This window comes from Strongylocentrotus purpuratus, unplaced genomic scaffold (genome assembly GCF_000002235.5).
Source record: "Strongylocentrotus purpuratus isolate Spur 01 unplaced genomic scaffold, Spur_5.0 spur5_scaffold_14, whole genome shotgun sequence".
Taxonomy (NCBI): domain Eukaryota; kingdom Metazoa; phylum Echinodermata; class Echinoidea; order Camarodonta; family Strongylocentrotidae; genus Strongylocentrotus; species Strongylocentrotus purpuratus.
In genome coordinates this window covers 35262178-35282109 of record NW_022145599.1, presented here as the reverse complement: position 1 = coordinate 35282109, position 19932 = coordinate 35262178, and the positions used below count along the sequence as shown (strand labels likewise).

At 37.2% G+C, this 19932-nt stretch overlaps 1 protein-coding gene across 6 annotated transcripts; it reads right to left on the bottom strand.

The window, feature by feature from the left end:
* Nucleotides 1-2306: 2306 nt before the first annotated feature.
* LOC115923670 lies at nt 2307-14533 on the bottom strand. 6 transcript variants are annotated; one of them, XM_030984834.1, is made up of 6 exons: nt 8039-13943; nt 6268-7513; nt 5882-6081; nt 5412-5577; nt 4731-4849; nt 2307-4020 (listed from the first exon to the last, which is right to left on the bottom strand). In XM_030984834.1, the coding sequence occupies exons 3-6, from the start codon at nt 6035-6037 to the stop codon at nt 3706-3708; spliced, it is 756 nt and encodes a 251-aa protein (XP_030840694.1). In that variant the 5' UTR covers nt 6038-6081; nt 6268-7513; nt 8039-13943; the 3' UTR covers nt 2307-3705. The 6 variants fall into 6 exon arrangements, 3 of the variants coding, with proteins under 3 accessions (XP_030840694.1, XP_030840693.1, XP_030840692.1); XM_030984833.1 differs by having other exon boundaries at nt 5882-7513; nt 8039-8266; nt 11586-13943; XM_030984832.1 differs by having other exon boundaries at nt 5882-7513.
* Between the last annotated feature and the right edge of the window lie 5399 nt (nt 14534-19932).

Sequence of the window (19932 nt, the reverse complement as noted above, 5' to 3'; positions counted from 1 at the left end):
GAATACTGGAACATCAGGAGTGAACTCTCTGAAGCAGATGGAATCATCTTCAAAGGCAGCAAAATAGTGATTCGATCCCACTACTATGAGAAGGTTCATGCTAAACAAAATCCATGAAGGACACTTAGGCATCGAGAAGTGTAAGAAACGTGCTAGAGAAATCATCTATTGGCCCAGAATCAACACAGACATCACTGAAATGGTCCAAAGTTGTACTTCATGCCTAATGTACAGACCTAAACAGCAAGCTGAAAGTCTACATCCTCATGACGTGCCAAACCGCCCGTGGGAAAAAGTTGCTGTTGATTTGTTCACGCTGAACAATAGAGAGTACATGGTCATCGTCGACTACTATTCACAGTTCATTGAAGTATGTACTATGACTTCTACTAGTAGCAAGGCCGTGATCAACCACATGAAAGCAGTATTTGCCCGCCATGGAACGCCATGTGAGCTGATGTCGGATAATGGTCCTCAATTTGCAAGCCAAGAGTTCCAGAGCTTTGCAAAAGAATGGGATTTTCACCATTCTACATCGAGTCCATATTATCCGCAATCCAATGGCCTCGCAGAGAATGCTGTGAAGATTGTGAAAAACTCATATTGAAGTCACAGCACAGTGGACAGGATATCCACAGAGCTCTACAAGTCTATCGCAGTTCACCACTAGCATGCGGAAAGTCTCCGGCAGAACTCCTCTACAATCGTCGACTTCGATCAAATCTCCCCATGCTTGACAGTTTACTCGACAATCAACAGGTCAATACTCGATCAGTGAGGGGAAGAAAGGAGGATCATAAGGTGAAGCAAAAAGAGCGATTCGACAAACATGCTCGAGACTTGTCAAAGCTAAAGCCTGGAGATCATGTCATACTCCAAGACATGAAAACCAACACCTGGTCGAAACGTGGTATTGTCAGGTCTGTCCAGGATCGAAACAGATCATACCAGATCGAGACAGAAACAGGAGAGATGCGTCGCAGAAACAGACGTCACCTCAGGCCAGTCCCACGTCAACAACAAGCCGAGTCTATTCCACTATCAACACAGGATGACTTCGAGCTAGATGACACTGCAGAAGCTACAGAGCAACCAGCATCTGAAGAAAGCTCAACTACGTCATCAACCAGAACCAGAAGCGGACGAGTTATTAAACCGCCAGATCGCTTGAACTTGTAAATAAAATGAAAGCGAACTACAGAGAAAGACTTTCGCGTTTTGTAAATAGTTTATAGTTACACACTTAAAATAGTTGGGCAAAAAAATGCCCAACTTTTAACCAACACTGAGCAACATACGGTCCACACAACTATTGGTTAAAATCTGCCCAACTGATGTTGGGTAATCAGTTTGCTATGTGGTTGGGCAAATTGAATTGCCCATCAGTTGGTGACCCATCATATTTTACCCAACTCTACAATTGCCTAACAGTTGGTTATATTTTCAGTTGGGTAATTTCTTGCCCAACCAATTTTACCCAGTTAGATATTGCCCAACCTTCTATTTGCCCAACTTTTGAGTAAGTTTAATGTTGGTTAATTAAATGCCCAACCAGTTTTTACCCAACTCCCAGTCTGCCCAACTATCAAAACACCCATCTATTGGGTAATAATTGCTCAACAATTTCTCTGCAACATCCATTTGCCCAACTCTCAAAACACCCATCTATTGAGTAATAATTGCTCAACAATTTCTCCACAATATCCATTTGCCCAACTATCAAAACACCCATCTATTGGGTAATAATTGCTCAACTATTTCTCCACAATATCCATTTGCCCAACTATCAAAACACCCATCTATTGGGTAATAATTGCTCAACTATTTCTCCACAATATCCATTTGCCCAACTCCCAAAACACCCATCTATTGGGTAATAATTGCTCAACAATTTCTTCGCAATATCCAGTTGCCCAACTCTCAAAACACCCATCTATTGGGTAATAATTGCTCAACAATTTCTCCGCAATATCCATTTGCCCAACTCTCAAAACACCCATCTATTGGGTAATAATTGCTCAACAATTTCTCCGCAATATCCATTTGCCCAACTCTCAAAACACCCATCTATTGGGTAATAATTGCTCAACTATTTCTCCACAATATCCATTTGCCCAACTCTCAAAACACCCATCTATTGGGTAATAATTGCTCAACTATTTCTCCACAATATCCATTTGCCCAACTATCAAAACACCCATCTATTGGGTAATAATTGCTCAACTATTTCTCCACAATATCCATTTGCCCAACTATCAAAACAACCATCTATTGGGTAATAATTGCTCAACTATTTCTCCACAATATCCATTTGCCCAACTCTTTAATTCGTCTGTTGGATAATCATTGCTCAACATTTTTTCCATAACATCTATTGGCTCAACTCTTTTTCTCATCTAAAGGGTAATAATTGCTTAACTGAAACACAAATAACATACACAGTAAACACATGTTGTTGTTTTCATCAGAAACGTAAAAACAAAACTTGTTAACATCAACTACAACATTACAATTTTTGGTGAAAAAAATACAACCTTTTAAAAAAAGTAAATGCAAATATAGCCCCTGTTTGGTGCAGCATGACAACTTTGATGTACACTGTATGTATTCCATGTACTCTGATTTCATACATGAATATGTGCATCATATATATTTTGTGGGTGTGGCATAGTGTTCATTTATCCTGACACACCAATACTCTGCCTTAGAGTGTTACACATGAACACATTTTTTTGAAGTAAAAAAAAAGAGGAAATAAATTCAAATCCCTCTAGATTATTTGACATGTGCAGAAGTACCACATGAAAGTTTGGCTATCTGTGATGGTGAACAGGTACTGATCAAATAACAAGGATACACACTGCCTACTATAACTTTTTGATTAGATTAAAGACAACAAAAATCAATTGACCCTACCTGCTATACTCAGTTTGATTGATTTTATTGATATTATCAATAATATCAATACAATTTTGCAAAATGTAGATAAAAATGTTGACTTCTCTACTTCTGCTTTGCGCGATGTAAATTAATGCATGCAGTCCATTCAGCAGAGAGTTCAGCGTAGGGTCAATGGACGATACACATTACATGAAAATTAATGGTATATGTAATTTACAATCATATACCCCACTTGCTTTTTTAAACGCAGAAAATATCATAGCTCATGTTTTATGAAGAAATATATCATTTTGATGTACGAGTTATGAAACAGTACTCTTGGGATTAAGACCAAACACGATAAGCATTTGTATACGCCAGTGCAAAAGATTTATAGCCAATAATATGTTTTGTATTTATACTTGGCATATATTCATTTGTTTTCTTAAACTTTCAAGGTGGGGATGTTAAGCAATGATTGGGATAAAACAATTAGGCCTTTATCATTTTTAAAATGTACACAAAGACTTCTGCTGTGTATAAATTCACTCTTTTTTTTAATATTATTCAGCGATCCTCACCCCACCCTCAAATCTTCAGTCTTACACAAACATGTCTAAATTATGTAAAATAATGTGCTGAATCCAACTCATAACAGTTTGTCTTTAAGGTTATTTTGTCCAAAATAATACTTTTTTCCAGTTTTTTTTCTCCCAAAATAAACTGGTTCAAGTAGCCAAAATGTGCTAAACGATGATGTGTCAGTTTCATCTGTAGGAAATATATCACCAGTAATCATCCTTGGCGTGAACACATCATGATGGCTTATGGCATGTTCATGAAGGCTCGGACCTCCCGCAGCTTTGGTGTAAGATGCTCCCCATCGGTAAACTGGAACACCACAATCTGGAGAAATTTCCAAACAGAACAGCTTTGCGGCTGATATTCGATATCCATCACATAAAGTGCCTTAAAGCACAAGTCGACTGCTTTAAGCAGTGTTGCGGCAGGAAGTATCCTCCTCTCTACTACGACGTACGCCTGTATTGGTGTGAGAATGTTCCCACGCACAACAACAAATGGCTGTGACCTGACTGCTTCATCAATGTTATCAACATAAGTCTGGATGTCGAGAACCTCCTGTAGTCCAAAGAGAAATCAAGAAGAAATCATTTGTAATTATATGGATTGATATATATATATTTGATGCTTGTCGAATGCTTCTGCTTATGAATCCACAATCACCTACAGGACACCCAAATTTGTTTATGCATGTTCATCCCTGTCCCATCAAAACATTACTGGGTATTCTTAAATATCCCTGCGGCAAAGGTCAACTGTACCCAAACTGGTCACGTTCAGAGCATTACATCAACTAAGCTGGAAGGCATATACAGCCTGTTAATATAAGCATGCATTTTTCACATGTCATTTGCAGGTTAAAGGACTTGCTTGCATTCATGAGTGAAATGCGATGTGATGACAAATCTGAGGCCATTTGTAGTTGTACCACAGATAATGACGAACTGACTTATTAAGATTAAAGCGCCTAGTGTTGCCCCTGCAGGGCCTCCTTGGGGACCAGCGTGCCCATTACTAGGAACTTGAAAATGGTTGCTTTTCAAGTTTTACACAAATAAAATGTTATGGCAATGCCTTATCTGGTAAGAACATAGGTATTGCATTTCAACCTCAATTTCATCAGTTGTCCTAGGTTTGAAACTCTTAACAAATTAACTATTGAATTTGTTTGTAATGAAATATGATTACTATGGCAAGATTTTAAACGCAAACCAAAATATATGCCTTACATGTCATTACTTTACCACCTCCCCAGCACATATACTTACTGGTTGAACGTCAATGAAGGACGACAATGTTTCTGCAGTGGTGTACGTTCCTCTCTTGGAATCTTTCCTTCCTCGGAACAAGACTGGGAGCATGTAGAATCCAAGATTGCTCTTTTCCTCTAAAAAGAGGGAAACAATGAAAGAGTTAAGTAATTAAGTCCCAATTACATATGAAGAAAAGGTGCAACAGCAAACAGGTCAATTATGGAACATCTTACAAAATGTACAGTTATATACAGCAAATTAAAAATAACGGTCGAATACAACAATTATTTTCTACAAATATGGGTAAAATCACTCAACGTAAATGTCAGTCAGTAATTTGGAGCTCAGCTTTCTGAGTAAAGAAAATCAAAATTGCACAAACTTCAGCATAGCCTTCCCAATGAGCTTTAAACCACCATCCCCACCCCAAAAAGCAAACAAACAAAACAAGCAAGTAAAAGTATGCTAAACCTTTGTCATGGAATCATGTTTTTATCATATGTTGTACATGTATTATATGTTTCAGAGCACTTTTATTTATTTCAGTTCAATTCCTTACAGGGGGGATATTAGACTCAATGTTTGGTCCTGGCCACAAAAATAAACATCATATAGTGTAATTGAAATAAATTCTTTTGACTTTCTCTCAAGTCATTTTCACTAATACTGTCAAATGTGTGTTCTGACACCACATACCAAGACTGAGTTTCCCAGGGTCATGAATGTTTTCGAATTCGGCTCTTGCACTTCTCCAGTTGCCAGTTTTCTCGGTGAAGTCCACTACTTTGTTACAGAATGTGGGCCACTTCTGGTACAGTGCGTTTGCTTTCTCTGGGAACAATTCTGCAAAATCTCCTTCAATCTGTAATTGTTAGGATAGTTATAGAAGCCAGATGAAAGGTAGGATATCTTTCATTTGCATCTTCTCTTTACCATTTTGCAAGGATTTGAATGGTACACACTAACAATTATCGGTTCAATAGGGATGCACGATTTCTGTAGGACCGTGTATCTCAGATTGTTAAACGATCCCTTTAAGGAGACTGCTAAAGTAAACCTGCCCATGCAACCAAAAAACAAAAAAGTTACTTCTCAAAACATGCGACTCTAGTTTAATTTAATGTCCTTTCTTGTCACATGCAGAAGAAAAATCAAGGTCCACATACCATTCCAGCATCGAGAAGTCTGGGATATGTGGTAAGAATGTTCTTCACACAACAGTCACTTCTCTTGATCCAGTCATGTCTTTTTGTTGCTGTTTGTTTCATGTAGTCCTTCACCATGTCCTCTGGCTCCTTGTTGTTACGCAGCCATTCTTCCATTGTCGTGATGTTATCATCGTTCACAGACTCAAGATCGGTATCTCCTGGATATAATGCAACAGAACAATCAACAATTAGCATGTATCAACAAGTTTTTGATGATTGTATTGGAAGGGGGGTTTTAGTTGGCATTGCTCATGCCCCACCAGTTTGTTATGGCACAGCATGACTTCATCAGACGGATCTGAATAACTCAAAACTTTAACTATATGAAAAAGTAGCCAGAATACCTTGCTTTTGAGACTCTGCCTCGTCTTCAGCTACTGGTACCCTCAGGGACTTCTCCTTTTTTCTGACATACCTCAGATGCTCCTCCAGGTAGCCTGTTGCTGGCCGTCCCTTGGCCCCCACGCAGTACCAGGCCTCCTGCTCAAATAAATTAAAATTCCTTCATAATTCAACTTCAAAAACAGTAATGCTCAACAACATTTGTTAAACATTAATAATAATCAAATAAAAGCACAATAAAATTCCAGTGTAAACTGTACATTTACATATTTTGTTACATATGTCAGTGTTTGCAATAACAAGGTTTGTCCTCTTAAGTACCTATTTCTAACTGCACACTGTTATATTCCAGCAATGTCATCAAGTCATTGCAAAAACAAAGTGAATGATGGATAATTCTGTGAATATCCATTACTCAATGGCATGCAGACAAAAGTCTAAATATTAAGAGATGTGTCATTACTGGATAATATAACTTATAAACAAGTGGTAAAAATAAACAAAAATATTGCACGATTTAGTGATTGATGCCATATTAGCTTTTCATTATTTGTAAGCTTTTCAGGCCTGTCTACTGTCAAATTTACTATTGCCAGAGATGCTCTTACAATGCTTGTGATAATGTGATACAACATGCAATTGATTGAGCATCTCCAATATAATAAATACAAGAATAACAAAATTGAGGAAGCTTCATAGCAAGTTACACAAAATAATATGATCCAGTATTCCAAAAGTTATTGCATAAACACATAATTTATTTGATTTAGACCTTAAAGTAGCTTATTGCTTCTGGCTCAAACAGAAACTTCTCATAAAATTTCACTTTCTTGTAAATGGGGTCTGTGGGGTAGGGACAGATGGAGGTATGGATGGACAACCTAAGAATTAAGGCACCTCCAAGTAATAAATGCCCGCTGTGGTAAGAATCAATCCATAAATCAGTCCAGAAAAAAGTGGTGATCTGAGCCATACCTGAGGTCACATTAAGGAAAGCAATTCATGGACAGGACTTACATTGCCAAGTGGAGATTCTGGATCTTTTAAGAAAGGAAAGCTTGTCACAATGGCATGGGCCATTGATGCCTTCACAAATGAGCTTGGCTTGGTACCATACTCCCGTATCAGGTACTGAGTCAACATATCCACAACAGTATGCCGGTCCCTTTTGCTGCAGAGATTTGTAGCATTGATGTTCCTTAATGCTGCTCTTCCCATGGTGGTCTCTCTCAATATACAAGCAATGTTCTGCAACAGATAAAGGATTTTTTGTTTAAAGATCAGTAAATTCAGAATAAACAAGTGAAATGTGACAGCATGCAGTCGGTGGGTATATCTCTGGCTGTCCGACCTCCTACAATAAGCCCATCATAAATCACTCACTGGGCATTCCTTGCAAACTTTGTTCTGATAAAAAATTTCAATGAAACCTTGAAACTGACCTTAGACTAGCTTAAAACCCATAACCCCAACCAAACATTTTCCATAACATTCCTTTATTCATTCATACCAAAATGTACCTACCAAATCATATCACTAGCCATTCTGCAGATGTAGAAATAAAATGGTATTTTTAGTAAAAACTTGAATAACCTTTGAACTGACCTTTCACCTTTGAGCCCTGCTGCTTGTCAGAAATACTGACAGACAGATAACTCCAAGACATAATGCCTCTGGCACCCTTATGTGTTGGAGGCATAAAAACTGATGAATGATGGTGACTCGACATGCCCACGCTTCAATTGTATCAGCCCACTATATACATAAACTTACGAAATGCACTTTCTTGACCCGTTTCAGGGGAGGATGTTGATCAGGACTCTTGGATTCTGGGGAGTCGTAAAGTGGCGTATCCAAACTGGGCTGGGAAGGGCTTTGTCTGGGACTCCACTCACTTCCTGTTACACAAGAGAGATCTGAGCAGTCATCTAAGGAGAACACTGATGGGCTTCTTGTCGACGTTGATGCTTGTTCCATGCTTTGTTGATTTGCAGCATGATACTACAATAAATAAATGAAAAATAATTGAACTTTCAATGTACATGTAAATGACTGATTATTCTTTACATTATTAATGACACAAACAGCCCCAGGTTAGACTTTAGTATCAAGTTTATTCCTTGAAGGGGAAAATCATTCTCACTGTTTCTGTACCCTTGTCCTATTTAAAGCAAACCCATAATTGAAAAGTGGTCACTCATGAGCCGAAGCTTCTTCAGTACATCTATAATATAATAATATCCAGTTAGGAACTTTCACTTTAGGCAGGAACATGCATTGGTAAAAAATAGCACATTTCCGGGGCCTCAATGAAGTACATATGCTAGAAAAACTTGGCATGAGTCATGGTACATTTAAGAAATTACAACATAATATGAATGAATGCAAATATAACAGACACATTTTCAGATACAGAAACAATGAAGTTAATAACGAGTTAAAAAATTCAAACCAGATATTTACTGTAAAAATTGTCATTGGAATAATCAAATTTGTTAGCAAGTCAGTACAGATCGATCAAGGTTAGCTTCTTAGCTATTTTTTCAATCAAAATGTGTAGAATGATACACTAAGAACTGATTCATAGATATAATTGTAATTGGAATAACAGTTTCTTTCTTTTGCTTTGTTTTGGTTCTGTTCTCTAAGACAAAATTTGCAAGTGCACCTGTAATGTCTAGTTGTAAAAATATATCACTTGCTTGCAACGGGTTGCCTACACGTACCTTCTTGTTCCTAGATGAATGAATGGTGCACCACAATATACAAGCAGCGCCCTCTTCCACTATAGGACTGGACAGCATTGACTGGCCTGTGATCAAACAGGTCACACCATTCAACAGCAGCTTGTGATTCCTCTCTGCCCACCTGTACTGCAAATGCTTCAACATGTCTGTTGAAGTACAAGGTCTGATACAGCCGAAGGAGCAGATACAACTTTTCTTGCACCACTACAATATGCTGAACACGTCCAAACGTGGGTCCATCATCATCAGTCCAATATAGAAGTACATCAACACCTGCCCGGAACTCATATCCATGAATGTCCACTTTCCCAGCAACTGTAACTTCGGTTCCCCTTCCACAGTTAATTTTTTTGCAAAGTGCCTCATCATCAAGTAGATCACCAAGCATTGCTGCAGCTTGCTGTGACACATTGATATCTTGGCTATCCAGTGACTGATTTGATACTGACCTGTAGCACCGTGCCATTTGGTATCTGTTAGCCAATGTTTTGACAATGTTTTGGTAGTTGCAAGATACACTGGCAATCTGCTTGAAAGGTCTGTGCATTGCTTCAAAACGCAATGCTGAATACTGGGTCAGTGGCCCAAGGTGTTTCAGTGCACGTGGGTAATGCACAAGAAAGTGCTGCTTCGGAGTTAGACTAGCTTCAGGGAAGAGCTGCATGAAGAGCCTGTGGTGATCATCAATCATTGCCTTCAGGACATAGATGGCAGACTTACTGATACTGGGACTCATAATGATTTTGAAGATGTCAATGATTGACAGTAAGAGTTCCCACTCATCACACATCTCATCAATCTTGTCTCCTAACATGAGAGGGATGTTGTATGCAAGGCACGTCATCTGTGCTGATGTCTGTCCACTGGCAGAATATGGATTCTTCAGTGATGCCTGCCTGATTGGGCTTGGTCTGTTTTTGCGGTCCACAAAGCCAAAATTGAATGAGGATATTCTACTGTTCACCTCATCCAGTGTTATGAAACCCTTCTGAACAAGTTTACTCAAAACAAGGTGCATTTCCAGGGGCAAGACTCCCTCTGTAAAATCATGCATTACATCTGGACATAAGTTTTGGGTGGAATGGTAGTAAGGCAATTCATTCAAAACTGTTGCATGCTTCAAGCCAGATTCTGACAAGGGCTTTTGAAGATCTGTATCATAGTTTATTTCATCACGGAGATATTGGGCATCCTCTTTTGGCTGTTTCTGAAGCAACGAGCGATGGCCTCTACAGAATCTACAGTAATAGTTGGCACGGAAACAGGTTGTACATCCCAGCATGGCATGAATGCCAAGATTGTCCCCTACAACTTGGAATAAGTAGGGTTTGACCCTACCCTCAAACTCTTTGCACTTGATAGTGAGTCCATCAGTCCACATCTGCTGCAGATCATCCTTGATTACCTTCAAAACTTCTGAGATGCCATATTTACTCAAAAGCGGAGATGTGATCATAGCTGTGAGCATGATATTTTCTAGCCTAGCCTGGTATTTCCTGGGAAGGGATAACACACTTGTATAAAAGGCACTTACCTTGTGTTTGCCGCGTTTTGACCCAAGCGGATTGGCTGTCTCAAACTCATCATTGTACAACAACAGAGGCACTAAGAATTCACAGTCTTGTCTAGCAGTAGCTTCCTGCCTTTTATAATAGTGACCATCTTTGAATGAATACAAAACATCATTATCTTTTGATCCTTTTTGAGACAGTATGGCGTTCATTACTCCTGGTCGCTCTAAGTATTGTTTAATAGTGTCAGCTAGTGGTATATATTGAAAGGTTTCTTTTTGTGTGCTTTGCAGTGGATCACCTGTCTTTTGATCAATTTTTGGTTTTAAGCAAGTTCCCAACAACACCTCACAAGGCTGAATGAAATCACCTTTCTCAGAGAAATATTTTTTCTGTTGAGTATCTGACATGAGCTCTGAAAATGGATTCTTTGAATTCTCGAATACATCTTGTATATCAGATCTCAGCTCACTGTTAGCTGCATATTGTGGCTCACTTAAGATATCCATCACATCCTGTTGCACAGTTTGTAACACAGAAATAACCAAATCTTGTGCGGTTTGAATGACCTTGTTGGTGTGTGAAGCAGGCACATTAGTCCTTGCCCTGAGTTCTGCTACAAACTTTGCTGCAATATCAGGTAGTCTCTCTGTTTGCGTTTCAAAAGAGACATCTTCCTGCTCACTGCTTTCTCCAACAAACAATGCCTTTTCCTGGTGCAGTTGTTCCAAATTCCCTTCAGTGTTGTTATTCTTTCCTAGAACAGATCCTTCATAACAGGTTTCACTTTGGTGATCTGGAACTGCTTTTGTAGTTGTGCTTGACGTCTTTATCCGTGCAGCGTGCTTTGAAATGAGATGTTTTCTATATCCCGATAATGTACGAAATGTTAGTCTACATGCCCCTTGCATGCATGTTATACTTACATTTTTCCCCCTGGTTGTTGTATGTGTGTATTTTAAATGATGGAATAGGCAAGAAATATCCCCCCTAATTAAATCAAGACACTGAAAGCATCTGTAACTATCCATAGTGAGATATTGTGCCACATCTAGGGCCTACCTCTGCACGCCACCCAGCGAGAAACTTCAATCGAGGTCCAATCTTGGGTATGAAGGATGTGATTATACTTTCACTTAGAAGGGGAAGGGTTTCCACATCAACTTCATTTTCTGGAGAAGAAGAGGGAGAGATTGATAAATAAGGCTTAGTGCAGCATAAACTGATTGTTTTCATATAATACCACAAACACACGTATGGTTGCGCAAATTAAACAAAAGTATATGTTTTAGATAATGATAAGCTGTAAACATTTGCTCATGTTCCAGCTAAAATATCTTCCATTTTGAATAAATCGCATAATCAATGTTTTTTGTTATTCCACAAGAGTCTATGAAAATCTGAATTTTCAAATGCGATTTTCTCGAAAATTTGGTCTTCGTATAGAAAACTTACTTTTAGATCATACTAGCGAATTGTATCAACTAATTGCTATTTATTTTCAGGTGATGTTACTAACATCCACACAATCAAATTAAGAATGGAAACCTTTTCTAAAGTCATACTAGTAATCACCTTAGTTTAGTCAAATTGTGCCTAATTTTTAACAATGTAGGGGCCTATTTAAAGTATAAAGATTAGTTGCATCAGCAATGAATTTGATTTCAAAGAAAGTCATTCAACTTACCAAATGAATCAGAATGATTTGAGAGTTAGCATAGCGGTCAATATATGCTGATTGGTTAATTAACATTACTAATTCATTGATAATCATATGTGTCTTCTCCATGTGCACTGTCATGCCTATTACTTCAACTTTAAACTGCCATACCGGTAATTGTTTTGTTCAACCTTTTGCGGCTGCCATGATATTGTCTGCATTAGTAGCCATGTTTCTCAGCTTTAGTATGACAAATAACCTAGCTTTATCTGACCAGGGTTTCTCAAAAAGTCTAGCACTCAAGCCTTTCACAGGCCACTTACAGTACCATACAACCATATATAAATTATAGTGTGTTACCTTGAATAGAGGCAACTGACAATTGTTTATCCTAGAAAAGATAATTTGTGGTGTTTAATAATTCTTTTGTACAGCTTATTGTTCAGTGGTGTGAAACATTAAAAAAAATGCATGTGCTGGAACATTTCACTGATATGAAGCAAAATAGGACAGTTAATCCTGTACTAACGAATGTCCTTCCTCCATGTGCACCTCCATCCCAAAATCGAATCAGTTCGTTGGCTTTGCAACTTGCAAGATACATGTACATGTCCCAAGTTTGGATGGTAATCCGTCCATCGGTTCTAATGATTTCATTGAAATCTGGACATGTAGTAAAATAGTGTACAATTTTGTGGGCATAATTTGGTGGCTTAAGCATCTGTAATTTTTCCATATTTAAAAATTATTTTCAGAAAAAGATTTTTTTAAATGAGAAAAAATGTACCCATGTTAAAAATTGTGCCCATTCGTGTACTACAGCGAGGTCACTGCAATTTCGAAAACCACCACAGCCTCTTGGTTTTGAATTAGGCTATTAATATGGGCTAAAATGTGGGTCAACTGCCTTTTAGTTATGACAAGGAATATCGCAATAGCACATAATTAATAGCCCCATTTAAAACCAAGAGGATGTAGAGTCTATGCTCTGTAAAACAAAGTTAGGCAGATGTTACTGGGCAAATCAAAGTTTGGCGCGTTTTTGTCAAATAATTTCTCCCAACCATTTACTGTATGAAGTTACCTAATAAAAGGTCAGAAATAAGTTGGGTAGGTGTTACTTGGTAAAACTGATGTTGGGCAAATTTTGTCCAACAATTGGGTTATTTTCTACCAACCATGTAGTTACCGATGAAATAATTGGGTAATATTTTTGGGCAAATTAAAGTTGGTCATTTTTGTCCAATAATTGGGTTATTTTCTACCAACCATGTTACTGATGAAATAATTTGCCCAACTAGTGTCGAATATACTACACATTATGGTGAGAATTGGGTGAATTTCCTATTGGGGTAAATTTTGTTGGTTAAAAGTTGGGTATTTTCTTTTCATCCAACACTGGGTAAATCATGCAAAATCTTTAATTTACCCAATAGTTAGTCGGACACATAAGTGCCCTCATGTTGGGTAAAAATTGGGCACTTGCCCAACATTTTTTTAGAGTGTTTGAATTTCAAAGTCCTGTAGAAAATGAAAGGGCAAAATCCTTAACATGGCAATGGGCAAGACAAATTGTCTCACTTTTTGAAATCTAGACTTCTAGATCTACAGGAAAATGAAAGATGATCTTCCACAAAATAATGTTCATAAAATTGTACATTATTTGACAACTTCAATTTTCTGATGAATCATTCAGTTCAGTGTTGATTATTAAATATAAGTAGGCCTAGATCTAGATCTAGACCTAGACTAGATCTAGTATAGTAATACCAATTTCAGATAACAGAGATATAGACCCTAATTGTTCAAAATTACACCAGTCCCACGTACTGTATTACTATCTGGGTACACACCTACAAGTATGTGGTCCAATGTATTGGACCCACAGAACTCTTAAATACGTATTAAAGAGTTCTGTGATTGGACCCCATACAACCCATGATCCATAGAAAATGGAGGGTATTGTGTTATGTATGTATTGTAGCAGGTTTTGGCCTTTGGGTTTTGTAAAATCTTGAACAAAATATTTTTAAATATTCATTTGTGATCTAAAATTCATGGAAACAGTACAATTTGAATTTGATATCTAGACCTATATCAATCAAATATTAGTTTGGATTAGTAACACATGCATTAAAAGAGCAAATTTGAGGCAAAGTTTAATAGACCAATTGAATTGAAGCGTATTCATTAACCATTGCTGAGGCATATAGAACTAGTCTACATGTTGCTCATGTGTTATGGATATGGGAACAAGTCTACAGCAAGTACCTGTTGATCATGTTCTAAACTTCTAATCTCAATAAGATGTGAACGTACCTTCTAGTATCTTTAACACTGACGGACATCCATCCCCACCTTTGAACGATTTTGGTGAGAGGGTCTATGAACCCATCTTCACTTGAACTATCTCCGCAGCAGTTGTCGAGCTCCATTTTTAGACCCTCAGGCTCTAGCATGCAAGACTCCGATATGATGCGTATATACGTACGTACGTACGTACAGTACAGGCTGCTAGTTACGTTGGTGCATCATATAGCTCGAGCTCCCGGGCCGGGACGGCCGCGCCGGCTATACCGAGTAAATAGAAATAGTACTGCGCATGGCATGCTGATCGCGAGCGACCAGGCCATGTGCGCGCTACCCCAAGACCAATACCAGGCAAACTTTACCCAAGTCTGGTTAAACGTAAGTCTAGTCCCCATCGAAGGTTTCCACTGCCATTTACGCATGCGCGTAATTGACGATGATAGCGTGTACGTTCCATGATCATTACTTACGTAGATTATGTAACTCTATAGGCCTACATGGTTAAGATGGCTCAGTTTTCACAAAAGATAAATCTTGGACTCTTTCAGCATCAAACTCGCACAAATTCATCGTCGCTTCAACACTCTGTTATTATAATTTTAAAATAGTCTAGAAGTAAATGGTTACAATTACAGGAGAGATAATTTCAATTTTTCATAGCAATATTTACACAGCATATTGTGAGCTAAAGAAAATTGAGCTAAATATATTTGGTAAAAGGCGGTGGTCAATTACTACCCTATATAAGCAAACAAAAAAAGGCGCAAAGTGAAATTGGGTAAGTGGTGATGGGTAATTATTACTCAGCATATGAGCAAACACAAATATGGGCAAAATAAATTGGGTAAGGGGCGGTGGTCAAATAGTACTCAATGTATGAGCAAACAAAAATTGAGCAAAGTAAAATTCGGTAAGTGGTGATGGGTAATTATTACTCAGCATATGAGCAAACACAAATATGGGCAAAATAAATTGGGTAAGGGGCGGTGGTCAATTATTACCCAATTATGAGCAAACAAAAATTTGAGCAAAGTAAAATCGGGTAAGTGGTGATGGGTAATTATTACTCAGCATATGAGCAAACAAAAATTTGGGCAAAGTAAAATTGGGTAAGAGGCGGTGGTCATTTATTACCCAATATATGAGCAAACAAAAATTTGAGCAAAGTAAAATTGGGTAAGTGGTGATGGGTAAATATTACTCAGCATATGAGCAAACACAAATTTGAGCAAAGTAAAATTGGGTAAGAGGCGGTGGTCAATTATTACCCAATTATGCGCAAACACAATTTGAGCAAAGTAAAATTGGGTAAGTGGTGATGGGTAATTATTACTCAGCATATGAGCAAACAAAAATTTGGGCAAAGTAAAATTGGGTAAGAGGCGGTGGTCATTTATTACCCAATATATGAGCAAACAAAAATTTGAGCAAAGTAAAATCGGGTAAGTGGTGATGGGTAATTATTACTCAGCATAAGAGCAAACACAAATATGGGCAAAGTAAAATTGGGTAAGAGGCGGTGGTCATTTATTACCCAATATATGAGCAAACAAAAATTTGAGCAAAGTAAAATTGGGTAAGTGGTGATGGGTAATTATTACTCAGCATAATTATGAGCAAACAAAAATTTGAGCAAAGTAAAATTGGGTAAGAGGCGGTGGTCAATTATTACCCAATATATGAGCAAACAAAAATTTGAGCAAAGTAAAATTGGATAAGAGGCGGTGGTCATTTATTACCCAATATATGAGCAAACAAAAATTTGAGCAAAGTAAAATTGGGTAAGAGGCGGTGGTCAATTATTACCCAAATATGAGCAAACAAAATTTGAGCAAAGTCAAATTGGGTAAGTGGTGATGAGTAATATTCCTCAGCATCTAACAATTACCCAACTACTTGGTAAATTGCTCTCAACTCCTTGGAACGATGTTGTTGCTAAATGTATAATAATTGGGTAAATATAATGCCCTGAAACAGATTGGGATAAAAATTACCCAACTTTGGAAACGATTTCTCGACCAACCATCAGTTGCCCAACGAAATTTACCCAACTCGCAGTGGGAATGTGCCAAAATTACACAACTACAGGCAAAAATTACTCAATCCTAATTTGCAAAATAATGTTGGTAAATTTCTAGGCGAATTTCTACCCAACCATCAGTTGCCCAACAAAATTTACCCAACTCGCAAAGGAAATGTGGCAAAATTACACAACTACGGGGCAACTGGTTCCCAACCCTCATTTACCAATACTGTTGGTAAATATCCGCCCAATAATTAAGTAAAAATAATTGCCCAATATTGGTTAAAACACTTAAATGCTTAAATGGGTAATAATAGCCCAGAATAACGAATTTTTTTAACCAACCAACAATTACCCAACTAAATTTACCCAACATTTTAAGAGTGTACAGAGTTCAACTTGGACTTTAAAACATAACTGCAGGATTGCATGAGCATGATATATATATTTGCATGTTATAGTTTAAAAATATAACCGGATTCAATTAGTCACTTTGATTACAAAAATCAACAGATATCACTCAACCTCAACGGAGAATTCCAGTATAGCGAATCGCAACCTTGAAAGATATGAACTGTCGCGTAATAAGTTATATATTTGAAAGCGACAGTACTCCAGCTTTAAGGGACAGAATAATGCCCTAGTACAGTCGCGAGTGTACAGATAGTCCACCCTGTCACTCTGTATACAGTTTAAGAAGTTTTATATATGTATATGTAAACCTCTTTTAAAGAAGGGAGGTGTAGTGATAGCTACATGTAGTTTAACAGAGTCTGCAAATACAGACTAGCAAGTATAACTTAATATAGAATGACCTGCAACCCATGACTCATGCCAGGTCATGTTATGAAACAATGAGTACTTGTACAGGAGATGCTACAAAGATGTCTGACTGACACAGAGTCTCAATAAAGCTATACAACTTATTAGTTCAATCAAAGCTCTCCAACTGGTCTTTTATAAGAACATAATACTATCGACTTTCTCTTTCTGTCTTTCCTTGTGATATTCCTTGTTTCTTCCTTCTATCACTTTCTCTTTTGTTATTCCTTGTTTTAGCTATCGACTTTCTCTTTCTGTCTTTCCTTGTGGTATTCCTTGTTTCTTTTTGCACAGAAATAAAAAACAAATTAGGAATTATAGTGATTACCATGATCATCATCAATATCATAATCATTATCTAACTACTAGGCCGCTGCGCTAAGCTATGTGCACACAATATCATACTTGCCAACCCTTACGAATAATTCGGACTCTATTCCTGGATTTCTTAGGACATGAATATCCGGAATAGATCTATTCAGACGCGCGACGCCTTCTCTATGTATACGCGAGGGCTTTGATGACTACAGAGTGTTGATTGATTGATTGATTTTTATTCGACAAGCTTCCAACATACAACAATATACAATAATAACTGATCAAAAATAAGTCAGCTTGAACAGGATAACCCACGAAAGCTCAATAGCTTATTTCCAGTGGGGTCCCTTACAGACATGTATAAAATTAATAAGTTAAAATAGTAATATTTACAGACAGATAAGAAAATTAAAAGAACTACTCATGAAAGATAATAATAATAATAATAACAACATTAAACTGATGACAGAAATGATATTAAGTACAAGAAGAAAAAGAAGAAGGAGAAGAAGAAAAAGAGGAGAAGGAAGAAGAGGAAAATAATGATGAATTTATAGAATTTCTATAACGTACGAAAACATAAGTATATACAACATGAAAAAGTATGAACCGACAGAAGAATAAAATTTCGATCATATAACATGTCATTCACTTCTCTTCTCTGACTGTCAAGTATTAGGTATTCCTTTAATTTCCTCTTAAAATGATCATAGTTTCCTATTTCTTTTACACCATTGGGAAGGGAATTCCAATGTTTTATGGCATTGTAATAAAACGAATTTCCAATACTACCTACTCTTTCTGGTAAGTTAAAGTTGAATCGGCTATTTCTTGTATTATAACCATGTACGTCAGTAACAAGATCGAAGTTGGATCGAATATAATGATTCGACCTAGTATGATATATTTTATGCACGTGATGCAATACGAGTTGTTTTGATCTTTGGTCGACTTCAAGAAAACCAGCTTTAGAAAGTTCGCTGTAGCCAACATGATTTCTTGGACCAGAACAGTTGATAAATCTCACCATTTTGTTCTGTATAATCTTCAACTTCTTTTGATCTGACTTGTTTATGTTACTATACCATGCAGGGTTAGCATAGTCAAATAAACATTGAATAAGAGCAAAACAGAGTGTACGTCTTGCTTTTAAATCCATACAACTTTGATATCTGTACAAAAATTTCAGACGAGAATTTGCTTTTTTTTACAACTGATTCTACTAAAGATGAAAATGAAATTTCGCTAGCCAACTCAATGCCTAAATACTTCACAGACTCTTTTCTCTTGATTGCTTGATTATTGTGTGTCACTTTGAATTCAAATGACTTTTTAGAACTACTTTTAGAACAAAATAAAATGCTTTCTGTTTTTCCCAAGTGTAAAGAAAGCTTATTATCAGTCATCCAATCGACACACGTAGACAGCTGTTCACTGAGCTTTTCCTCAATAAATTTAGGATCAGGATTTGAATAGAGTAGTGTACGCTGTCATCTGCGTACAATAATAGTTTGAAGTCTTTTATACAAATATACATATCATTTATATAACTTGAAAATAGAATTGGGCCTAAAATGCTTCCCTGAGGAACACCGCATGTTATAGGCATTAGTTTGGAACGAATATCATGAATGGCCACTACTTGGTTTCGATTAGATAAGTAGGATCTGAACCAATCTAAACTTGCCTTATCAAAGCCCATTAGTTGTAACTTCTTCAATAAGACGCAATGATTAACTGTATCAAAAGCTTTTTGCAGATCAAGGAGCACCATACCAACAAAGCGCCCTTGGGAAGTTTCTCTCCTCAAATAATCAGTCAAATGAATTAGACATGTTTCAGTCGAATAATCATGTCGAAAACCAGATTGAAATTCATAAATTATATCATTTTCTTTGAAGTATCTTTCAATTTGAACACAGACCGATTTTTCTAGAATCTTTGATGCTACGCTTAAAACACTAATAGGTCTATAGTTGCTAACATCAGTTTTATCTTTCTTTTTATAAAGTGGAGTCACTTTTGCTATTTTCATATCCTCTGGAAAAGTACTCGTCAAGATATAGATAGGTTCATTAAGTAACTTAGAGGCTTAAATAAAACCTTCGCGCCATCTTTTAGAAATTTAGCTGGAATCAAGTCTAACCCAGTACTTTTTGATACATTCAACTTACGTAACTCTTTGAAAACAAATTGTTCACTGACTGGTAATAACTCGAAGCTGTTTTCACGTACACCTTTTCTTTCGTAAAACTCACGAATACAATCATTGTCTG

Bases quoted from the DNA above. Each gene is read 5' to 3' on its own strand.
- LOC115923670 (XM_030984832.1), bottom strand. From the start codon at position 6,118: ATGCTAATTGTTGATTGTTCTGTTGCATTATATCCAGGAGATACCGAT. The intron at 5,578-5,881 runs GTATGTGGACCT...TAACAATTACAG, and splicing joins GACTTCTCGATGCTGGAATG to ATTGAAGGAGATTTTGCAGA. The intron at 4,850-5,411 runs GTATGTGGTGTC...CCCTCTTTTTAG, and splicing joins CCCTGGGAAACTCAGTCTTG to AGGAAAAGAGCAATCTTGGA.